Raw genomic sequence first — 25,737 nt, forward strand, 5'->3', positions numbered from 1 at the left:
CTTTAGTTATACCTTTAAGAAGTAAAAGAGAACTATGATGCATAAAACGTTCCTAGTTCCTTTTCAGATGGAAATAGGCACGGCTATGCTAATTCTGAACGCCGCCAGCAGGCTGGGTTCCCAGCCGCCCCACAGTTGAGTCTGGGGCGCTACCAGTCTGCAGGGTGCCGCTTTCTGCCTGCGGGGACGGCTGACACCAGCTTGCAGCAGTCTCTGGGACCAGCTTGTAGCCATCACCGCCTCCCAAGCTGGACAAGGACAAGACTGGGTGTCTTTATGAACAGCTTCAGATCTCAAACCACAGCCGCCCACATCACCATCTGCTTCATGCCATGTGGACCCTCAAAGAAAAATCCGGTCTGGTCCTAAAAATACTATTTTGCCTCACAGGGAACGTCTCTCCTTGGGCTCTGCCTCCCAGGTCTCTGTGTTACATAACATTAATTAGAGATGCTAATCCTGTGTCCAAATGGTACAGTGGCCGCACCCTGGAATGTGAACTTGGAAACCTTAAAATTCTGCCAAAATGTGTCATTCTGTCCGAGGGTAGCCGTTTTAAACTGTGGACGTTCCAAGCCTCCCTGACTCTGAGTTCTAACTGCACTGGAATCTATCTCGCTCTTCCTTTGACTCACAATGTGTAAGATGTTTTCCTCCTTTATTTAATAATCGAACTACCATTTAGTAATGAGACGAGTCTGTGTGTTCACATTTGACTTTGCAGGAAGTAGTCCCTGAAATTGTTAATGACTACTTAGCGCAGAACTTAGGAACTGTTTCCTTTATCAACGTGATGCTACTCAGCTCCGAGTGTCGCTTGCTGGAGGGACCCCAGAGGAGGAAGGATCTTAGCTCCATCCAGGGGCACCTGAGCCCTGGCAGTGCACCAGCCATCCCACCCACTTGCCAGCTTTCCTGGCCTAGTCGAAGTTCCCAGCCTGCCTGCAGAACCAAGAGAGGATCTCCTGCCTGGATGCCCTGCCCGCCAGCCCAGGCCCGCTGGCACCCCTGACGGAGGACCAGCAGCTACTTAGTCTTGACTGGAAGGTCCGTGCCACCAGCCTCTTGTCTGTAGCCGTGGACGAGCTCTGGCCCAGGGCAACCCAAAGAGCTTCCCTGCCATCCAGTGGGCTGAAGCCACACCTTTTCCAATGAGGTCTGAAACCCAAACTTGGGATTAGAGACCCTTTCCAAGTGTGTTCCCTTCTTGGGTTCTGTCCCTTCAGCCTTTGGATATTCTTCAGAATTCTCTTCTATACACTCTTAATAGCAAATATCTTACATATAGTTAACAACTCTCTGTATTAAATCATCCCTGTTTAAATTATAGTGTGGCTTCTGACTCCAGACTGGACCCAGGACCCTGCTGCCATCCACTGGAGAAGGCAGCAACTTGAGACCTCACATTGGCTCTCAGTGAGTTTCACTAATTGTATCACTCATTTCTCACTGTCAGTCTAGCACAGTGCTTACCAGGTTATTTCAGACCCTCCCGTGTATCCTTGAGGCTCCAATTCGACCAACTTACCAACAACTAACTACCAGAAGATGACATCAACTGATATTCTTTAAGGAAAATAAGAGCTTCCTTCAAAATCCAAATTGTTAGATCCTTGATTTGCTCTCATGTTGATCTTGCTTACATTCTTTTCAGGTTAAAAGAAAAAAATCAGGCCCTGGCTGGTTTGGCTCAGCAGTTAGAGCATCGGCCTGTGGTCCAGAGAGACCCGGGTTCGGTTCCCGCTAAGGGCATATACCTCGGTTGCAGTTTGTCCCCGGCCCTGGTTGGGTTGTGCGGGTGGCAGCCACTCGATGTGTCCCTTTTACATCGATGTTTCTCTCTCTCTCTCTCTCCCTCTCTTTCCCTCCACTCTATCAGAATAAAAAATAGAAAAATGTCCTCAGGTGAGGATAAAAAAAAAGTCAGAATTGCCCATCACCCCCACACACTTCCAACTTGATACATAACACAGTTGTTCTTTATTTCAGATTTTCTCAGTCAGGACTTTCCTTATAGTTATCGCCTTATCTTTTCTTTCTCTAAACAGATTAAAGCTGGAGGTCAATTTAGAGACTTCACTAAAATACTGAGTCTTCTTGTTGATGAACATGGTATCTCTTTCCATTTACGGTTCTCGTCCTGTGCTCCCTGGAGTTGTACAAGTTCTTGAAGGCACACCAGGGCTATTGTAGGGGCAGGGAAGGAGGTCAAGCGGGTGGAATTTGGGATCTCAGGATTATAGGTGGAATTTATTTCAAGAAGAATTATATTACTAACATGTTTTTAAAGCTACTCTAGCCTCATTCTACAGGTGAAGAAATGAATCCTGCTCAATCATGTCCAATTACAAATAGACTAGAAGCCGAGTCTTCCAACAAGCAGTCCAGAGATCATGAGCTTTCATTCCAGAATTTATCTAAAAAAATTTAAAAAAATCTTTGAACATACTTTTATATTTACTACCTCTCATGACTTGGAGTCATAAATTCCATAAATTTATTACAGATGGTTGTATTATATCACTTGCACTGGACTTTTCAATACAGTGTAATGGAAAGAGAGGGAGCTTTCAAAGACAACAATTGGGTTTAAGCTGTTATGGCTACAGTTACAGGAAAGATTTATGTGTTGTTTAAATGCAGGCAATACAGAGCATTCAGGCCAACCAACTCTGCTGCTCAAGCCCTGCTAGGAGGTGAATACACAGGTCACTGCAACGTGTCCTGATTTTCCCCTTGGAGTTCAGTGCAATTAATTAAATACTAATCTTCTAAATGAAATACACAGAGATAGGATAAAAAGAAAGTTTCTTTTTATATTCACATTTTAAAAAAGTATTGCCTTTTCCAAGAAAGGAGAAAAAAAAAAGCAGAGCGACTCTGAAAGGTGCCTTCATGTTATGTTTTCATTATCACTGTTTTATTCCTATAGCAGGTTATACTGCAACACACAGTGGATAAAATCTCTTCATTTGCTTTCTTCTTGCTTTTCTGAGTCAATTTTTATCTTCTCATCTGAAATGACAGGCTGGTATTATCAAAGCTGTATACCCTGAGAGTCAGGAGCAGGCCTGAATTTCCTGTTTTCATTATTTTCGGTAGAACACACAGGCCGTAGGGGTAAGCAAGCTATCAGCCCCAATATGTCTTCAAATTCTTACTAGGTTCCCTTAAGGGGAAAAGAAGGTAATTAATCTGTCACGCTGGACAGTGTACTGTTCCTTCACAATATTTAAACATTTTATCATGAATAGATGAACTAGAGCAAAAGAAAAGGAAGCATTTCTAACCAAAAGCCGCTAAAGAACGTAAATATTGAGTTCTCAGAAATTCTAAGACTAAAAACCAAAACCAAAAAAAAACCAAAAAAAAAAAACAAAACCCAGTAACAAACAAAACATAATACTTTTGCCTGCTGATTTGTACTTTCTTTTTTTATTTAGTTACAGATTTTTGAAAACCGATCTGCCATTGGACTACCCTGCCCCCACAATGTTCTTCTAATGAAGACCAAGCAGATACAAATAAAAGATTTGGGACTGCACTGATTTTTACAATGTGCCATCCTCTTCATGGTTAATATGCTGAGCTTCCTGAAGCGCAGAGAAGCTTTCTGCCTCATTCCCTTCACCAACTGCTCTTCTGATGACCTCACTTAAACTATCTCCTTTTTTAGGGATTGAAAAGCTCTCTTAAAATGAAATCTTATCGCTGTCTTTTTCTACTTTCTCAAACGTGTCCTTCATATGGTCGCAGGCAGTTCTGAAGCATCAGAAATCACCAGGGAGCAGCCTAGGGTACGTGGGAGGAAAGCAGTCGGGGAACTTGTCTCTGTCATTGGAGAGAGGACACCTTGACCATCTCCTCACACCAGTGGCATCTCAGCATCTTTTCTGTACCTGCAGGAGCAGCTCGTCCTTCCAGTGCTGTCTTGGATTCTGTCCCAGCGCTGTAAACAGAAGGCTTGGCCTGTCAGGCCTGGCTGACATCAGTGGAAATAATCTGGAATAAGTGTGCACATCAGCAAAAATACAGCACAGCTGTTTGCAGGGCAGGATCACATGGGAAGAGACAGTAAAACACTGAGCAGTGAAAGGGAAGTAGCCAGGAGAAGACACACTGGTAGTTCTTTTCCTCTTAAGATAGGGTTTTGAACACTAACTTCAAATTATAGGCTAGGTTCCTGGCATTTGTCAAACTTGGCTCTTGGGCTTCAGGACCACCAACGGAGAGTAAATCAAAAGGCTGGAGGGAACGCGAGTTCTGCTGTGTTCCATTCAGCTCTCTAACTCACTGAGCAAAGAATAGCAAGCAGTTGGTTTCACAAAACAAAACAAAACCAAAAAATCAGCTTGCTTCTTGTAGCATTTTCATGAATAAAATCATTACTCTGAAAACTAGAAGACAAAGAAACACATATATCGGTTAGACCAAAAAAAAAAAAGTGAAGCCCTGGTGGGGTGGCTCAGTTGGCTGGAATGTCTCCCATGTACCAAAAGGCTGGGGGTTCTATTCCCAGCCAGAGCATGTATCTAGGTTGCGGGTTTGATCGCCAGTTGGGGCACATATGGGAAGCAACCAACTGATTTTCTCTCACATCAATGTCTCTCTCTCTCCCCCTTCTTTTCTCTCTAAAAATAAATTGATAATATATATATATATCCTCAGGTGAGGATTAAAAAAAAATGCTAAGTGGTGGCTGAGACAGAATAGTTTACTAGTAAATAATAGTTCAATATTTGTGAGTCAGAAAATATCTGTTTTAACGTACAGGCCACTCTTTATCTTAAAACTCAAAGGTTCACTGATTTCGATGAAAGTCACTGAGTTTATGTGATGGACAACATGGTATAGCACCTCTTACCTTTTTTTGAAATAATATTGATACAGGTTTGTTCAAATAAACGAGTGCTCCCATTTTACCCAATCCTTACTAACTTCAATACACAGGAAGATCATCAGCAACCCTCCCCCCTCTTCCTACTCCCAAAGTAATGACTGTAGGTTTTAATGCCTCAACTTGACCTTGTTACTATACTGCTAGCCACCTGGCTTCAGGATCTTTACACGCCTGCCAATCTAGCACAGCCTTCACTCAGTGGCTAGGCAATAAATATTTTTACTGCCTAAATGTTTATTCCCTTCCACAGCATGGCTCACTGACAGAAGACATGAAAGGAAGTCTTACTACTGACTCAGAAGAAGAGAATGGAGTTTTTGGACAGTGTTCCACTTTGATTCATCGTCAGCATTATTTTTCTCCCCTAATAGACTTTATAGAGCAGTTTCAGGTTCACAACAAAAATGAGTGGAAAGTACAGAGATTTCCCATGTAATAGCATCATTTACTGTTTACAAAAATTGAGCTTAATGTTTGAAAAGATGAACAAACACTGTATTACATTTGCTTAATTTTTTTTTGCTAGATAGAAGACTATAATTTCACTAAAGTTAATGCCTTTCCCATTTCATATCCAATTGGACATCATAGTATCAGGAAGCTCACTATTATGAGATGAGCTCTCTACACACTACCTGATTATTTGTCTAAACATATTTTTCATTATAAGGAATAAAATTAATAAGGAATTGGCAATTATATTAAGTTCCGTTATGGTTTAGCTTCTGGATATCCACAGAGTAGCACTCCCAGCCAGAACTAAGTTCTAAAAAGAAAACTCAATGAAAATTATGCCAAACTTCATCAACACAGAAATTCACTGAAGCCCACTGCCGGGAGTATCACAGGCACTCAGCACAACTGCTGTACGAAATGAACCACCTCCAAAGAGCCTATAATCAGATTAAAATGTGCACACATCACTGCTCTGCGTGAGAAACAGTATTTCATTTTATCAAAAATAAGATGGAATCTGAGAAATGAGACCAGTATTATTCTCCAAAAAATATTTTATTAACACCTTTCAGCTATTTACTTTTCACGTGACAAACATGAACCATTTTTAATACTAAATTGCAATTAGAGCAAAGTGATAGTAATTTGTTCTACTGAGCTTCAATAAAATGAACTATACACCTGAATGTTAAATTATAGTGACTTACATATTATTGGAACAAAAATTGCAAAAAGGAGAAACTAAGAAAAATATGAACTCACATCTATTTTTCAACAAACAAATGAATTTTTAAAGTGGTTCTTAATGTTGTCCCCATAGAGTTACCCTAAAAGACGCATTTTTAAAAAAGAACACAATGAAGTTAAAAAATGCAGTAATTCTGTTGGTGGGTATGCAAACTAGTGTAACCACTAGGGAAAAGTGTAGAGCTTCCTGAAAAAATTAAAAACAGAACTGCCTTATGACGGCAGCAATTCCACTTCTGGGTATGTATTCAAAGAAACCCAAACCACTAATTCGAAAGAAGACATACACCAACATGTTTATGGCAGCATTATCTACAACAGCTAAGACGTGCAAGCAGCCCAAGTGTCCATCAATAGACACTGGATAAAAGTGTTGTGGTACATATTATACAATGGAATATTACTTGGCAATGAAAAACGAACCCTTACCATATGCAATAGCATGGATGGACTTAGAGTGTATTGTGATAAGTTAAATGTCAGTCAGAGAAAGACAAATACCATATGATATTACTTATATGTGGAATCGAAAGAACAAAATAAACAAATAAAACAGAAACAGATTTATAGATACAGAAAACAAACTGATGGAGGTCAGAATGGAGTGGTGTTGGGGAACAGGGTTAAAAAAAAAAGGTAATGGGATTAAGAAGTACTAACTGGTAGTTACAAAACAGGCATAGGGATATAAGGTAAAGCACAGAGAATATAACTAACAATACTGTCATAACTATGTATGGTGCCAGATGAGCACTTGAATTATCAGAGGGAACACATAGTAACCTCTATGAATGTCTATCCACTATACTGTACACTTGAAACTGATACAAAAAAGTATGAAGTGCAAACTGTAATAAAAAAATAACATTTTAAAAATGCAATACTTCTCTGCAATAATTCTATAATTGCAACTCTATTTCTGCAGCATCAGTGTTAATGCTAATGGCTGATTTGCACAAAGTATTCCTTTCTCCCCCACCCCTATTCCCAAATCCTAAACTCCATTAGGGAACTAAAAGCAAAAATAACAGCATAACAAGGTCAAAACTGAAGAGAGAGAACAGAGATGTTTGGGTAAAGAAACCAAGAGGTCTAGGAGAAGGAGAAAGAATTTGTAATAGGAAAATCTGAGAAAAATTCACTAGAGGGGGAAACATTTCTAATATTTCAAAAGGTGGGTTATATTTAGACACTGGGGACAGGAGAAGAGTAATTCCTGGCAAGTGTAAAGGCACAAAAGTTTGATAGCACGGGATGTGTCCCTAAACCAATTCCTGCATCTTTTACTTTTTTTTAAACGTTTTTATTGATTTTTTTTTTTTAGAGGGAGAGGAAGGGGGAGAGAGATAGAAACACTGATGTGAGAGAGAAACATCAATCGGCCGCCTCCTGCATGCCTCCTTACTGGAGACCCAGCCCCTATCCGGGCATGTGCCCTGACCAGGAACTGAAATGGGACCTCTCAGTCCATGAGACGACTTTCAAACCACTCAGCCACACCAGCCGGGCCAATTCCTAAATTGTTATCAGGGACTGGCCAGCGTGAAAGGTGAAGTATGATACTGACATTTGCTCTTGTCCTGGAGAATATATTCTCAAATAGAAACTCAAGTTCACTGCCAGTTTTAACATCTCGTTATTCAAAAGTAACAGAAGTCTGAGTTTATTTTAGACACAATACCAAGAAAAAATTAAATGAATGGTACATTTAAAATAAGACAGTTCTCAAGAAAATGTGGTATATATACGTGTGTGTGTGTGTGTGTGTGTGTGTGTGTGTGTGTGAATATTATTCAGCCATAAAAAAGAATGAAATCTTGCCACTTGCAATGCCATGGAGGAACCCCAAGGGCATTATGCTCAGTGAAATAAGTCAGACACAGAAAGACAAATACCCTATGATCTCACTTACATGTAGAATCTGAGCAAAACTCCAAGCTCACAGATACAGAGGACAGATTGGTGGTTGCCAGAGGTGGGGGTGTAAAAAAGAATAAAATAAAATAGTTCCCAATACTTTTCCAGTACCACAAAATTCGCAGATGAAGAGGTTCTAGGTAAAGCACAACACTGCCACAGCCTCCAACTACCTGGAAAACACACGCCTGTAATTTTCTGAAGAAATGAGAGAGAGGACAAACTCGGCTCCAAGGTCAGGTCATCTGTTCACCTGATCTGGGATAAAACTGTTCCCCAGGCGACATGCTCCAATGACTTGGGTAGATTATTCTTAATGATAAATTTTAATCAAACAGTCAGAGCTTGCTATCAAGATATATAATGAGACATGAGAGATCAATTTAGGAGAGAATGTTTTGAGGTGGTTTTTCTTTTCCTGCAGGGGGTTGGGCAGGTGATGATACAAGGTTAGATTTTTTTAAATGAACTCAGGCTTCACAAAAGATGAAGAGCCTGGATAAATGTATCCTTGGGCGTCTTCAGAGGTATAAGAAAAGGTAGGGAACTAGAGCCTTCATCAAGTGATCAGAGCAGACAGGAAGTTACAGTGCTGGGATAGGATGACTACAAATCTTCATTTGCTGTTTACACAATTCTACTAATAGTCACCTAATATTATTAACCCAAAGCCATGTGAAAGAAACCCTCGCCCTGGCCGGTTTGGCTCAGCGGTTAGAGCGTCGGCCTGCGGTCCTGAGAGACCCGGGTTCGGTTCCCGCTAAGGGCACGTACCTCGGTTGCAGTTTGTCCCCGGCCCTGGTCGGTTGTGCGGGTGGCAGCCACTCGATGTGTCCCTTTCACATCAATGTTTCTCTCTCTCTCTGTTCCTCTCTCTCCCTCCCACTCTACCTGAACAAAAAATGGAAAAATGTCCTCGGGTGAGGATTAAAAAAAGAAACCCTCAAATATACTCCTTACAATGACGTGCCCATGAGGGTCACACTAAAAGTGTCCCTGTAAGAAGCACAGGACTCATCCCGACTGAATAATAATTCCTACATTCTGGAGAGTATGTCTACCCTATCTAGGTGTCTAGGTTGTCATAAAAGGCCAGAAAATGTAAAGCATGCCCTACGTTTCAAAATATGACAGTATGTTTAAGAGCAAGTTTCTCCACCAGGAGGCCTCATCAGCCAGGGCTTGCCTGTGTATCTGAAGGCATCGCCTCCCCGAGACTGATTCACAGGCCCCATCTGGGCCTACGAACGTGTATCAGGAAATGATTCCCTAGTCATTCTCACGCACACCCCTGGTTACAAATCAGAGCAAAACCAACCATCCAACCAACTACAAAAGAGTATTTTGGCCCTGGCCGGTTTGGCTCAGCGGTTAGAGCGTCGGCCTGCGGTCTGGAGAGACCCGGGTTCGGTTCCCGCTGAGGGCACGTACCTTGGTTGCAGTTTGTCCCCGGCCCTGGTTGGTCGTGCGGGTGGCAGCCACTCGATGTGTACCTTCCACGTCGATGTTTCTCTCTCTCTCTCTCTTCCTCTCCTTCCCACTCTATCTGAACAAAAAAATGGAAAAATATACTCGGGTGAGGATAAAAAAAAAAAAAAAGAGTATTTTGGCCCTGGCCCATTTGGCTCAGCAGTTAGAGCACTGGCCTGTGGACAGAAGGGTCTCGGGTTCAATTTCTGGTCAAGGGCACGTACCTGGGTTGCATGTTCAATGCCCATCCCTGGTCAGGGTCATGGGGGGAGGGACAGCCAACTGATGTCTCTCACATCTATGTTTCTCTTTCCCCCGCCTCCCTCCCTCCCTTTCTCCCTTTCTATCTAAAAATAAAATATCTATCTATCTATCTATCTATCTATCTATCTATCTATCTCCCTACCTCCCTTCTTCCCTCCCTCCTTGGGTAAGAATTGCCCCCCACCCCAAAAAAAGAGTATTTCAGTGAAAAGGTCGGCAGATTTAGGATTTAGTCTCAGTTCTGGCTCTTACTGAATATCTTCTTAGGAAAATTCATATAATCTCTGAAGACGGTTTGCTCAGCTATAAAACAATAGTGCCTACCCTTTCCTGGTCACGGGATCAAAGGACATGCATTAGTCACATACGGCAGTGGAACAAGTTACTCCAAAACTCAGGGCTTTAAGTAACAGACATCATGTCACAGTTCCTGCTGGTCAGGAATCCGGGAGCACCTTAGCTGGGTGCTGGGCTCGGTCCCTCCCAGGACAGCAACGGAAGCGTTACCATGGCTGTGGGCTCCCAGGACTGCTCAGCTGAGGGAGGGGCCACTTCCAAGCCCCTCCACGTGGTTGCTGCCAAGTGTCAGGTCTTCGGGCTGGGAACGTGTTCTCTGACCAGAGGGTCCCTCCGCAAAGCAATTTAAACAGGACACTTGCTGGCTTGCCTCTGAGAGCGGGTGATGCAGGAAGAGGGGGCGAGCAAGAAGGAAGGAGCAGTCTGTGTAGTTTAGTCTCAGTAGGAATATGCCAGCACTTTGCCATAGCCTGTCCATTAGAAGCAAGTCTCTAGGTCCAGCCCACACTCACGGGGAGGGGATGACATCAGGGCATAAACACTGGAGGCGGGATCACTGGGAGCCAGCTTACCTGCCTCCTTCCACAAGAGATAACAGGCTGTGTCCCGGGGAATACAAGACTTATCTGTGGGAGCACACCGCAAGTGACAAACATTTTGAAGGGAGAATTTGAGTGATAAAAATCTACTTCATGGATAACATTCTGAGAATTTGCTGAGAAGTATCCCACTCGGCGTTGGCCTCAGATGCACCGCACACAGCGGTATCTCCCTATCTTCTGCAGGCTGACACATCTGTGAACGTGGTAGTCAAAAAAGGAAGGGACAAGCAAACGAGGGACCCCGTGACCCACAAAGCAACACTGTGACAATTCACACCTTCACATTATTGTGGGACACAGTACTGCAGTGACTACCAGGAGTATGAGGAAAACAACAACAAAATTCAGCAGCTTGAGAAACTGTTTGCCAGATTGTTTTCTTCCCTACAAAGTTGTTTATCAGCTGAACTTGGTGAAATGCCCTGATGAAAATTTACATAATCAGTTCTGGAGGTTTAAGACATGGTCCCAACAATCTTGCCACTCTTCTCATCTAGAACCGGGGTCTGTATCTCCTCCCCTTGACTCTGGGTGAGGATCACTTTGATGGATGGAGAGTTGCTGGATGACTTCTGAGGCTAAGAGAAACCAGGCAGTTTCCATCTGGTCCTCTTGAGACACCCATTCTTGGAACCCAAGCACCATGCCACGAGGAAGCTTGAACTGGAGAGGGGTTTGGCCAACCCCCAACTGATGCAGCTTCTCAGTGTTTCCGCTCCTCCCACCATCTGTCTGAAACCATGTGAGAGACCCCAAGTCCAGCACTGTTCAGCCGACGCCTTACTGAATTGCTGACTCTAGAACTATGACAAATAATTTTTTTAAATGACTGCTGTTGATTTAACCCAGAGTTCTGAGGTGGTTACATGACAAGAAATAACTGCAACAGCCAGTAAGTCATCATATATGGACACCACAGTCGTGTATCATAAAAATGTTAGTGTAAAGCAGGGAAATGTTAGATTAAAACATTTCAGAACATTTAAAATGGTTAGACCACAGATGTGAACTACTGACTTCAGAAACGTCTTTGCTAAAAGCACTACAATTGGGAAATACTTACAGGTAGGATGGATATGCCTAAAAGCAACCCTATGTCCCTAGTAAACTAAACTGTTAGTAACATAAACTATTTCAGCATTCCTATTGCTGTAAAAATGTATCAGATCAACAAGTTGGTCAGCAACTACCTCCTCTTGTCTTATCACAGTTGCAAACCATTTGGCACTACACCAGCATTGCAAATAAAACCCATGCCCATAGCCTCCCCCCGCACCTGCCCACTGTGTCAGCCACACCACCTCCCTTTCACTTAGAGTCAGGTTGATCATTGATGGAGTTTATACATTGTTTTCTTCTTGAAATTCTACTGTTGACTTGACAAAAAAGTGCCCCCTGGCTCTCTTCATCCTCTGGAGGTTCTTCCTCTAAACCATCATCTACTCTCCAAAACAGAAACATTTGCTACTTTTTCTGTCTGCACCAACATTTCTGGTGAATGAAATCAGGAATCCCAAATCTTCAGCTGCAGTATGAGTGCACCTCAAATTCTGTGCACCTCCCTTTCTGAACAGTAACAGATACAGGAATGTAATGCTTCACACAAAGCAAGGACTTACTTCTCATATAAGAAAACACCTTACATAAAGGAGGTCAAAATAACAAGAATTTTTTTTTTTTATCCTCACCCGAGGATATTTTTCCATTTTTTGTACAGATAGAGCAGGAGGGAGAGAGAGAGAGAAACATCGACATCGACGTGAAGGGACACATCGAGTGGCTGCCACCTGCACGACCAACCAGGGCCGGGGACAAACTGCAACCGAAGTACGTGCCCTTAGCGGGAACCGAACCCGGGTCTCTCCGGACCGCAGGCCGACGCTCTAACTGCTGAGCCAAACTGGCCAGGGCCAAAATAACAAGAATATTAAAAATCACCTCCATGCACTAGGAAGAATTAATTCTCTTTTTTTAATATATATATATTTTTATTGATTGATTTTAGAGAGAGATAAAAACATGGATGAGAGAGAACATCGATTGGCTGCCTCCTGCATGCCCCCCGCATACGCCCCACTGGGGATTGGGCCCACAACCTGGGTATGTACCCTGACTGGGAATCGAACCAGTGACCTCTTGGTGCATAGGTTGACACTCAACCAGTGAGCCACACTGGCCAGGGAATGAATGATTCTTAAGTCACCAAATACGAACTTGAGAACTCAAATTTTAGTATTATTATCATTAAACACACACAAGTCGCTATTCCCTCCACCTGAATGCTCTGATCCCTGGTATTTGCCTGTCTCGTGCCTTCACTACCTTCACTCAACGGCAAGTCCTCACCTTCCGAGAGGGACCCCCCAGAAGGCCACGTGGGAGGAGCATCTCTCATGCAACACTTACGAGACACATTTACATGCACTAGCTTGTGGTCTATCTTCCCACACAGGAATGAATACAGGTTCCATGAGAGCAGGAACTTTGTTTTGTGCTGTCTCCCCAGAAGGTGGAAGAGTATTTGGCCCACAATAACCATGTAATAAATATTTGTTAAAGATATAAATAACTTAATGAGAAAATGAATGATTTAATATAAATGCTCTCATTTTCCATTTATAGAAAGCTTGTAACACCATAATGTAAATGCAAGAGCATAGGGTAAAAAATGTTTTTGCTTTTTTTTTTATCATAAGAGCTAATTCAAATCTCTACATCCTAGCCAGCTAATGTTCAAATAGAAGTTTCTTTGCAAAAAGTAATGTGATTGGCTAGTCTAGAGTGGGATATCCCACTGTCCTGGTTTTTTCTTAAGACAAATGACCCTACTGAAGTTTTGTTGCTAACATGTCTATTGGCTTATTAGCACAGAACTTTCGTTATTAGTTATGTTTTCTTAACTATTGTGCTATTGTCTCTGTATATAAATCACTAAAATTTTATTTCTCTAACATCTTCACTTTCACTGGATCCTCTCTCTATCATTTTCTTCTACATGGACTTTTTTTTCTTCATAGAACTTTTGACCTGGGAGGACCTGAAGGCAGCACTAGTCCAGGGGTTTTCAACCTTTCTTTCGGCAGTAGGATCTATTTCACAATCAGAACCTTAATGAATGCAGAGCCCGGAGTCCAGGGGCGGGAACAGCACCTCCTTGAGGCCACATCCACCATCATTCTAGCATCTGAGATACTGAGGAGGCTCCCGAGTCTCCTTTAAAAACCATGGACAGTCTAAACTTTCCTAATTAAACCCAGATGTATTTCCTGTGTCAACTCTCCCATTCCTTCAGCAGGAAACCCTTCTCCTTTGGGCTAAAAGCATCTAATGAACACGTACAACGTGCCACATACTCACCAGCAGTGACAAGAACATGCTGAGGGACAGAAAAGAAAGGCTCCGGCCTTGGAACTCCCCACCCACCAGCTCAACAGACCTGAGATGATCTATAATCTCCCTGGAGGGAGAGTTCTTTCCTTTCTTTTCCTTCACGTCTCTGCCGCTCGCCCTCTCCTTGACTTCTGTGCCACTGTTCTGTCCTCTCCTGGTCCAGCTCCCACCCACACCCTCCTGACAGACCGTGAGCACCCTTAAGGCTTAGGCAGGGCTCCACCGCAGCTCCCCTCCACCTTCTCCTTGTCAGGAACTGGCTGGGTCAATGAGCCCTTGATCCTCATCGTTTTCCTGATTCTGTATGTTTCTTGCACTGGACATGCCCATCTGGGCTCACCTGCCATCACAGAAAGTCCAGTGATCTGAGCTCGCGTCTTCCTGTCCCTCCACAGGCGCTGCTTTTCAATGTCCCCGCTGTTTTCAACGACCTCACTAATCACTTAGCTCCGCAAGCTCGAAACCCGAGGTTATCTTTGACTCCTTTCTCTCCTGTCTCCTTTACATGCAGGACGCATCCAAACAAGCCTGCACCCACAGCCTTCTCATCGGACTTTCCGAGGAAGCCCAGAAGACAGTGTTTCTGAGGCGAGCAGAGACGGTGTCTGTTGGTTTACCATGGCCTGTAGGCACAACGCCTGGCACAGAATAGGTGTGTAATAAACCTGCTGAAAGAATAATTGAAGGAGATAAAAATATTGATGCTAACTGCACCATAAAGACCACAAGAGAATTACCTAGTAATATGGCAATGCGTTAGTACATTTGGGCACATTTATAAGACATTATAGTATAATTAAAATAATATCTTCAAGTATGTATTAATGGCTTGGAAATTGTTCCCTATTTAATGTGAAAATAGAGAAACACTAGATACCAAACCATACATTTATTATTAACTCAACTGTGAAAATGTAGAAAAGAAAATAACAAAAATGTGCAACAATGGTTATTTCAGAATAGTGATTTTTATCTATTTTCATACTGTTTTTAAATGTTCCTAACCGCTTTATTTTTTAAATAAACTTAACACTAACTAGGTGTAGTAGCCACCGTGTATATAACTGTGCCTATAAATAAAGCTTGTGAGAAGCATGTGCAAATTAAAAGAGGTATTTGTTCTCCTACTGTTTTGCTAAAACTGACTTTTTTTTTTTTTTTAAGCCCTCACCCGAGGACATTTTTTGATATTTTGTTCAGATAGAGTGGGAGGAAGAGAGAGAGACAGAAACATCGACGCGAAAGGGACACATCGAGTGGTCGCCACCCACATGATCCAACCAGGGCCGGGGACAAACTGCAACCGAGGTACATGCCCTTAGCGGGAACCGAACCCGGGTCTCTCCGGACCGCAGGCCGATGCTCTAACCGCTGAACCAAACTGACTTTTTAAATTGTTATTTAGTATATTTTGTATCCTTCACCCCAACGCATATTGCTCAGCTCTCTACTTCTGTCAGTCTTTGTACAGGTGAGTCCATCATTCCATCATACTCTATCAATTCTTCTCAAGCCATTTAATATTATTACTCTCTTGTTAAAAAACCATACTGTCTCACTGTATATCATCTCAGATAAAATAAGATAAAAGGCCTCAATCTGTCCAAGTCCAGTCTTGAACCTCCAATGTCACCTTCCCCGCACACAGGACAGACTCCCACTCCTGCACTGCGACCTGATGTCCCATCTCCCTTACTCCACTTCAGATCTTCACTTCAAAACTTCCTTCAATGCTTATCAAAAATTACTTAGAAACTGTGTCTTTAAATACCACCCACAGACCTTTATGGATAATCTTGTAATATCATGCATTTTAGAATTAAAAATGGTTAGAGCTACAAGACATCATTGAAATTAGTTCAACTCCTCCCTCTAGTGACACACAAAATATAATCCAATTAGAACAGGTGACTTGTTCAGGGAGAATTTAGAAAAAAACAAACCAACCTAAGATTAGAACCTAATATTTAACTCTTAGAGCTCAGTATTTTTAACTAATACAGGATCTATTACCAACACTGGGTCTCTCATTTGCTGATCAGTTGCTCAGCAGTTATTTATGACTCCACGCTTAGAGGCATGCTTGCCCCTAACCTCGACTGCTATCTTCTCCAGCGCAGACTCGTGGCCCGCAATGCCTTCCCACCGCCACTGCGCCTTGTGCTGCAGGGTGCGTGCTGAAGAAGTACGGTGGACATGACCTCTCGCAAATCTAACAATGGCAGAGGTGATACAACCTGTGATATCCATATTCCATCTTAACAATGTGGCGGCTACATCCAGTTGGATGGTAACAACCATCTGAGGAGTCAGTGCCAGCTTTCTCTTATTTTCTCTCTAGATAATGCTGTCCTAGCCAAACAGGAAACCTCAGGGTTATGGTTCCAGCTGGAATAACCCTGGCCTGTGTGGCTCAGTTGGTTAGAGCATCGTCCTGTGCACCAGAAGGTCACAGGTTTGATTCCTGGTCAGGGGACATACCTAATTTGCAGGTTTGATCCCCGAACCATCTCTCTCTCTCTCTCTCTCTCTCTCTCTCTCTCTCTCTCTCCCCCTCCCTCCCTTTCTCAAATCAATTAAAAAAAAAAAAATCCTGGATGCAGAGCCAAGATCAGGAAACAAGGATTGGAACTGGGTCTGCAGACTACATCTCTATGGTCAGTCCACTGCAAAACACAGGCTGGCTTAAGAAACGATCTGACTAATAGCTTTCTAAGTTGCAAGTGGGTCTTTTCACACACATACGCACTTTTAAATCCTGATTGACATACACACACGGCAGAAAAACATTTTTAACAACTGTACCATCAAATAATGTGCAACAGGTTAACTAGCAACTAACTGGTGGCTGAAATTCCATTGCAAGCCAGAAGACTCGAGACAAGGAGAGGTGAGACCCTCAGGGTTAACAACCTTCAGTCAGGGAGAACAAGGACAGGCCCCCAAACAGAGTCACGCCCGGCCCTGTGTCCTGGCTGCTGCACACTGGGCCACGAGCCACACGAGCTGGAGCACCTGCCAAAGGTCTCAGACAGCTGTGCCAGCACTCTGCTGTCTGTTCAGCTGTTGTGAAGTAAGAGAGACGCATATTCCCAGGGTTCCACCATGCAGATTTCTTTTTCAATTCAGAATAATTTGATTGGAATACAAATTTTTTATTCTGATTTTTGTCACTCTGAACATATATTTGCCCGATGACTACATCTACTGTTCATTTCTGCAATGAATGGAGGTGAACAGAATGTACTGTGCCACATGAAAAACTGGTAGTACCAAAAAAAAAAGAAAACAAATCACTGTTTTCACCTAAGAGCAGAGCTATTGCTAAGAGAACTGAGTGCTCATTCACCTGGCAATTCAAAGCATCTTAAATATAATTTATCAAAATTCTATTATTTTCCTTCTTTCTTGCATATGAGCATCACAATTTCAAGGAAAATGATTTAATGGTGAAATCTCAAATTATAGCATAGCCAGCTCACCTTATAGCTATCAACAGAGTTATTATGTTGTAGAAATAAATTCACTGGACTTGTTAAAAATGTGAACTGCTCCTTTCCACCAAAGAAGAGAGAAAGAAAAAAAAAAGAAAGAGAAAAACCAGCAAAAAAAGAACATAAAAGCTTCACTGACTGATCTTTGTTGCTTTTCAAATTTGTTATAAAGACTCAGTGTGTGGGAGTTATATTAGTTTATCTTGGTTACAAGCTATTAATTTTGTGCTTCAAAGTTATTAACCATCTTTCTACATACAGTTCACAGGCAAATAACTGGATATAATCCCTGTATTAAAATACAAAACAAACCAAATAATCCCATGTTTCACGACTTCTCAGAGTTGATGATATCCTTGGCAATGCTTTACCAGAGACACAACTGCTGTTTAAAACCAGTTTATATGAGAAGCTCGTGCAAACGAATTTAATTGCACTTTAATAGGCATTCTGTTTCAGACTAGACGTAAAAGGTCACCAAGGAAAAGCACTTTTCCCAGTGATTCAACCACTGGGTGAGGAGAATGTCTTCTTCCAATGACTGCACAACTCCTGAGAGAGTCTGCTAGTCGAACATGACACAGAGCTAGCGTTTGCAAATTTGAACAATTCAGTGGAGAAAATAAAATATTTAAGATGAAAGCATTTACTGTCAAAAGAAGTTTATAGATTTCTCTCTCTCTCTTTTTTTTTTTATCATGTCTAATTCTTCAGAGTAAAACCTAACATTTTTAATCCTAAAGCAGCAATTTTAGAAGATGATATTTATCTCCTAATTACCAAAGGACATTTTACTTGTAAAAAGCGCTACCCATGTATAATAACTACAGTAAAAATGGAGTTATTAACATCAATCCTGATGCTTATCTGTACTTAAAGGTCTCTGTGCTCAACAAGAACAAACAGTAGATTAGAATATCAATATTGCCATGGGACATTTACAGTGATTTATTTCTATGATTCATTAAAAGCCTCGTCATAGCTCAAAGGCCTCTGAACACTCATAAAATTAGGAAAGTATTGTCATAAAATTAAGAAATACTAGCAAAACCTTCATACAGGAAGCGATCCAACAGGTTAGTACCTGTTTGAGATTATTTACATTATAAAAAGATGTTTAAAATAAAAACTTTCACTAAGTTATATCAATAAACTATAATTTCATGAAGCTCTTTTTCTTGTTTTGTTCTGTTGTTATGGAATATACCTCATTTCTAGTATAACCATCTCCTTTTCTTTTGAATTCATTCTGAAATAATGTATAAGTGAAGATATTTCTTTGATGTGCCCATCAGTAGATGAGTGGATAAAACAGCTATGATGTATTTACACAATGGAATACTATTCAACCGTATTGACCCTTTGCAACAGCATGGATGGACCTGGAGAACATTATGCTAAGTGAAATAGCCCGTCAGAGAAAGACAAATACCACATGATTTCACTCATATGTGGAATCTATTGAACAAACTGAACTAACAAATTAGAGACAGACTCATAGATAGAGAGCAGGCTGAGAGCTTTGGGGGGTTGGAAGGAGGCAAAGGGTGTAGAGGGATGGAGCAACAAAGGAAAAAAAAGAGAAAGAAGTCATAGACACAAAAAACATTATGGTGATTTTGTGGGGGTTAGGAGGACAAAAGGAGGTGGGAGAGGGTACAGAGAGATAAAGGTTGATGGAAAAAATATAAAATATTTTTAAAAAGCTAAGTATTTGAAGATTTTTTTAGTATAATAATCTATATGATGCAAACTATAGCCAGTAAAATTCTCTCTTCTATTATTTTTCAATGATATAATATATGAACAAGTTTGTTTTATATATGATATATATTACATATTATATTTATTATCATATGTGTTATAATTGCATATAGTTATAATTATAACATTATAATATACATATTATAGTGATATATATATATATTTTTATTAATCCTCAATCGAGAATATTTTTCCATTGATTTCTAGATAGGGTGGAAGGGAGGGAGCGAAAGAAAGAGAGAGAAACACTGATGTGAGAGACATCGATTGGTTGCCTCCCGCATGACGGGAGATCCAACCTGCAACCCAGGTATGTGCTCTTGACTGGGAATTGAACCCACGATCCATTAGTCCTTGGGCTGATGCTCTAACTGCTGAGCCAAACTGGCCAGTGCTAAGTTTATTATATTTTTTAAGAAAATAACTGGAGAAAAATTGTTTTAAATAATTGAATGAAGTAATATAATTTATTCTTGGTTGAGAAAACACAATTTTATATTATTTCTTCCTAATATAATCTACAGGCTCAGTACAATCTCTCTGGACCACAGCCGACGCTCTGACCGCTGAGCCAAACTGGCCAGGGCAGTTCAGTACAATCTCAATGAAATCAGTAAGAGATTTTCTTGGAAGCAGGGAGAAGGAAGTGTTCCATGAATTTAGATAAAAGGATGGATGTAAAAGAATAGTCAATAGATTTATGAAAATTAAGTTTTATTGAATTAAGAACTTTTAATTATAATAATTCTTAAGTATTAGGATAACTGTACAAAGGATGTTTCTAGCAGCCCTTTATAAGTTGATAACTGTAAACAAACTATGCAAAATATAACTCATCCATACAATGAAACACTCTACTGTCATTAACAATAAGTTTCTAGATTTATTTTTCAATGAAAGATGTTGATTACATATTGTTAAGTGAAAAAAAAAGTTACAAAACAGTACACATGATCCAATATTCTTAACATGTATAGAGATGGAGGACATATATATCAAAATACTAAATGTGATTTTCTCTGGGTAGAACAAAGGGTGATTTTTCAACTTTTATACTTTTTGATATTGTGGGAATCTTCCATTATAAAGATGCATTATTATTATAACCATAAAACATTGTTTTATTATTCTGTGTGAGAATTTATGGATAACAAATAATAAGCAGAATTGAAAAGAAGTGGTTACAAAACAAGACTCATATACCAGGTGGGGCAAAAGTAGGTTTACAGCTGTGAGTATGCAAAACAGAGTTTATTCTTGTATTATTATTTAACCATTGTACTATTTTCCATACAAACACTGTAAACCTACTTTTGCCCCACCCTGCATACGATGTTTAGTACAGACTCACTTCAGATCAAAAGACACACACAGACTGAAAGTAAAGGAATGGAAAAGGATATTTCATAAAAATGGAAACAGGAAAAAAAAAAAAGCTAGAGTGGTAATATTTATATCAGACCAAATAGATTTCAAAACAAAGGTTATGATAAGAGTCAAAGAAGGACACTGCATAATGATAAAAGGATCAATCCAACAAGAGGCTATAACCTTGTAAACACACACCCGACACAGGAGCACTCAAATACATAGAGCAAATACTGATGGCCATTAGGGGAGAGATGGACAGTAAGTCACAGGAGGGGACTTTAACATCCCATCGACATCAATGGATAAATCTTGCAGACAGAAAATCAACAGGATATTTACTATGTGTCGGGCATAGTTCTAAAAGCATTTTATGTGTATTTGGGCAATTATTCCTGAAAATGACCTATGGAGTAGGTGTTCCTGTCACTGCTCATTTTCCCAATGGGAAAACTGAAGCTCAGAGAGCTAAGTCCCTTGCCCAAGGTGACAGAGCAGGTGATAAACCCAGATCATCTGGTTCTAGAACACATTTTATTTTTATTTTTTGCATATTTAAAATTTTTAGATATTTTAAATTTTAGAATAGCTTTAGACAAGTTACAAAAAACGGTAGAGAGAGTTCCTGTATATCCTCACCAGTTTCCCTTCCTGTTAAAATCTTACAGCACATGGAACGTTTGTCAAAACCGAGAAGCACACATTGGTATGCTGATGTTAACTACACCGCGCACCCTCCTTTTCATTCCTAATGTTCTTGGTGTGTTCCAGGATTCTATCCAGGGCACCACCACACACGGAGTTGTCTTGTCATTGTAGCCTCCTCTGGGCTGTGACAGTTTCTTAGACTGTCCTTGTTTTTGATGACCCTGACAATTTTGAAGAGTACTACTCAACTATTGTGTACAATGCCCCTCAATTTGGGTTTGTGTGATGTGTTTTTCATGATCAAACTGTGGTTATGGCTTTGGGAGAAAGATCACAGAAGTGAAGTGTCATTCTCAATACATTGTATCAAGGGTACATGCTACCAACATGACATCTCTTTGATAATAACAACCTTGAAGACCTGGCTGAGGTATGTTTACCTGGTTTCCCCATTTTAAAGTTACTATCCTCTTCTCCCCTCAGCCTCTTTCTGTGCTCTACTTTATGGGGAAAAGCGACTGATCACAGCCCCCACTTACAGGGGTGGAGATGGGAGGGAGTTAAGAAGGGGGATTTATTCATATGAATTATTCGCAATTTTTCTGTTTGCGCTCTCATTTTCACCCACTATTCTACATCCTCTGACATCCTGTCCTTTCTGACCATTTTGCCAATTTATTAATGTGCAGTAGTTTAAAAACATAATCATTAATTTTCTGCCTTTTCAAAGGTCCAAAATAGGTTAACATTAAACGTTGACAACCAATAAATTTGTTTACAATAATTTTCCACTACCCCTGTGGAATGTGTCACTAAAGGATGAACTAGAAAATACTTTTTCTCAAAAGCATTCCGTAAAGAACTTACCAGAAATATTCGTTCAAGTTGATCCTGAATGTCTTTCATTCCTGGAAAAGCAGCCACTCCTTGGATCATTTCAACAAAGATGCAGCCAACTCCCCTACGGAGGAGAAACAATTGTTACAAAGACTTTAACATAGTCTGTTTATAAAAATAAATCTGGAATTAGAACACCTACTCCCACAGAGAAGAAACAAGGAATAAACAATATCCTCAGAAAGTACCAAGGGTGGTACACACACTTAGACCCCACAACTTTCCTTCCCCCGTCTACTGCCCTGAAAGGAATGTGAATAGATGCAACTACACTGGGCTCAGAAAAAGGTGGAAACGGTTAAAATCTAAAACTTGGTGGCTCCACTTTACGGTACAAGATACAGTCCAGAAACTCCTTAGCCTGATAATAGAAAACCAGCCCAGTCTTGTTCTAATGTTTTTTCCAACCTTATTTCACCAATTCATAATGTAGTTTTCCTTCTAGCTTGTCCAAGGTTCAACCATCTCTGCATCAAAATAATCTGGGAAACTTCTAAAAATTGCAAATGATCTGAACACAAACTCTAAGGATTCTGTTACAATCAATCTGGGTTGGAGTCCAGGCACTGACCCGAGTCACTTGGGCGATTTGGCACAGCTACACTGAGGAGCTAGCTCTAAGACAGAATGACCTGTGCGTGTTGGCTCAAACTGCTCCACTACCTAGAACTTCCCCCTTCTTCATCTATTTGCTCTTGACCTTTGAATCCTACCCAACCTCTATAATGTGATATAAATGCCATCTCTCCCACAAAGGCTTCTATTAACACAGCATACAGAATAGCTTTCTTTATGAGTTTATTTATTAGTTCAATATATCAGCTATTTACTCTGGTAACTTCCTCCCCTAGCTCAGCCTGCCATGCTCCCAGTTCTAGCACGGCAGTCCAGCCGCGTGTCAGGAGACCTCGCCTCCCAGACAGCAGCCTGCACCTAACCCAGCAGGAACAGTCCATCCATAGAATAGGCAAAGAGCCCATCAAACACTTTTGCTGGGATTTTGGAGAGGAAGTCACTTGGGAGCAGAATGGAAAGAAACCAGCGTATGTAGATGGGATAAGTCACGTAAGTAGCAGAGGACTAGCAAGAACGGCCACTTTCCTCAGATGAAGTCCCCTGAACTGACCTGGTTTCTGCCTTTCTAAGACCTGGATGTTCAGATAATCATGATCCAGTGTTTTTGTTGGATCTCTCTACTTTCTAGCAATTTTCCAGGATTAAAAAAAATGGCTGCACCTTGAATGAGTTTGTTTCCTGAAAGTATCCTAATAAAATCATGACCATATTGGGGTACTTCTCTCATTGCTGCACTCATATTCAACTTAGGGTGAGCAAACTCTTGTGTCTTTAACTTATTTCAGACCCTCTAGAGGTTCAAGACAAGGGGCCCACTTCTCTAAAGCGGCCCCAGTTGTTATCACGATTGTATATAAACAGTGCTCTGAATTGAAGAAGTAATGCATTTACAGACATCTCTTCTCTATTACACCACACAATTTCTACTCAAATTAAACACCAATAGTATATAGAGTCAAACTGAGTAAAAACAAATGCTACTTTATATCAAAAAGTAATTCAAGTAGTAAAGAGTTAATTTCAAAATCAATGTTCTAGGCAGATGGGTTTTAATATTTTCATCTAAGATTTGAGAAACAAAATAGGTATAAAAATTATTTTATTAGCATATTAAATGCAATGATATTCTTATAACTATTGGGGCTTCAGATGTCTGGTTAGGTGTGAGGTTTCAATTTGGTGATTTTACGAATTCATTTCTAAGACTATTAACCTACATTTTTTTTTTTTAATCTTCACCCGAGGACATTTTTCCATTTTTTGTCAGGTAGAGTGGGAGGGAGAGAGAGGGAGGGAGGAAGAGAGGGAGGGGGAGAGAGAGAGAGAGAGAGAGAGAGAAACATCGACATGAAAGGGACACATCGAGTGGCTGCCACCCACACAACCCAACCAGGGCCGGGGACAAACTGCAACCGAGGTACGTGCCCTTAGCGGGAACCGAACCCGGGTCTCTCTGGACCGCAGGCCGACGCTCTAACTGCTGAGCCAAACCAGCCAGGGCCTAACCTACATTTTTATTGTCTTCTGATTGAAGTTTACGTAGACTATGTCAGATCTTAAACAGCTACCTGCACCTTTCTTTTTCAGTGTTCAGGACATACCCTCTATTCTCCACCTCTGGCCTTAGTCTTTCCCACCACAAGCTCCAGCTCTGATGTGAGGACCCTCAGCAGAGGCCACAGCCACCCCCGCTGTCTACTCTGCTAAGCTGGCTGGTCACCACTACCCTGTCAGGCAGGACTCCTTACAGAAACCCCTTTACCATGCCTGTGCTTAGTATATAATCTCCATGATGTGATACTGAGAACAATTAAAGACAAATCTAGGCTGTAATTCTACTCGGTTGGAAGGTGATGATAGAGCACACCTGTAGGCTCTGATCTGCTTAGCTAGCCAAGGGACTTGAACTCTCATTTCTTTTTCTTTTTAATATTTGTTATGTTTTTATTGATTTTTTTTTAGAGAGAGAGGAAGGGAGGGAGAGCTAGAAACATCGATGCGAGAGACACATCGATTGGCTGCCTCCTACATGCCTCCCCCCCCACCGGGGATCAAACCCAAAACCCAGGCATGTGCTCTCAGCAGGATCGAACCGGGACCTCTCAGTCCATGGGACGCCGCTCAATCCACCGAGCCACACCAGCTGGACTTGAACTCTCATTTCTAATGGATGTTTCCTGTGACATCATTTTTCAAAGATGCCTTAGGGTATGCTAATAAAAGAATTATACTTAAAGGTTTATAAAAAGAGATAGGAAGCTCAAGAAAATTAAAACGGAGAAGTGTAAACATTGACGTTAAAATATCTACATGTTAACATAGCAGAACAGTTTATTCCTGGAGCTGGTTACCGCTGAACTGCAATAAAAGCCCTTCAATTCCCCTCTCGTGATGGATTAAGTTGACTGCTCTTAGTAGTTTACTTAGAAAGAATTCATCCATGTATGTTCTGTACTTATGATATCTAAACTTATTCCAGCACATGTCTCCTTTGATGTGTTGCTTCTTTTGACAATTTGAATAATTATGTAATTATCAGCTACTTAATCTAAATTTTTCAAGAATAAAAACTGGTCACAAAGCTTATAATTAGAGTGTGATTAAATTTTTACTTTAGGATTAGTTACCTGGTAAGGTAATATATAAAACATCCCCCTATGCTTACACATCTTTAATTCTTTTTTTTTTTTCTATCCTTACCTGAGGACATTTTTGCATTTATCTTCAGATAGAGTGGGAGGGAGAGAGGGGGGAAGAGAGAGAGAGAAACATTGACGTGAGAGAGACACATCGACTAGTTGCCACCTACATGACCCCAACCGGGGCTGGGAACAAACAGCAACTGAGGTACGTGCCCTTAGCGGGAACTGAACCCGGGACTTTCTGGTCCGCGGGCCAATGCTCTAACTGCTGAGCCAAACCGGCCAGGGCAATCTTTAATTCTTTT

The 25,737-nt window shown here is 41.0% G+C and overlaps 1 protein-coding gene across 6 annotated transcripts in view; it reads right to left on the reverse strand.

Annotated features, from left to right (window-relative positions):
• CDK14 (cyclin dependent kinase 14) overlaps nucleotides 1-25,737 on the reverse strand; it is a 595,016-nt gene that overhangs the window by 196,208 nt on the left and 373,071 nt on the right. For all 6 annotated transcript variants that reach the window (XM_036246264.1, XM_036246270.1, XM_036246267.1 and 3 more), the window contains one exon: nucleotides 22,185-22,278. In XM_036246264.1, the coding sequence (XP_036102157.1) occupies nucleotides 22,185-22,278 (94 nt within the window). The remainder of the gene's footprint in view (nucleotides 1-22,184; nucleotides 22,279-25,737) is intronic.

Source organism: Molossus molossus, unplaced genomic scaffold, assembly GCF_014108415.1.
Source record: "Molossus molossus isolate mMolMol1 unplaced genomic scaffold, mMolMol1.p scaffold_m16_p_7, whole genome shotgun sequence".
Classification (NCBI taxonomy): Eukaryota; Metazoa; Chordata; class Mammalia; order Chiroptera; family Molossidae; genus Molossus; species Molossus molossus.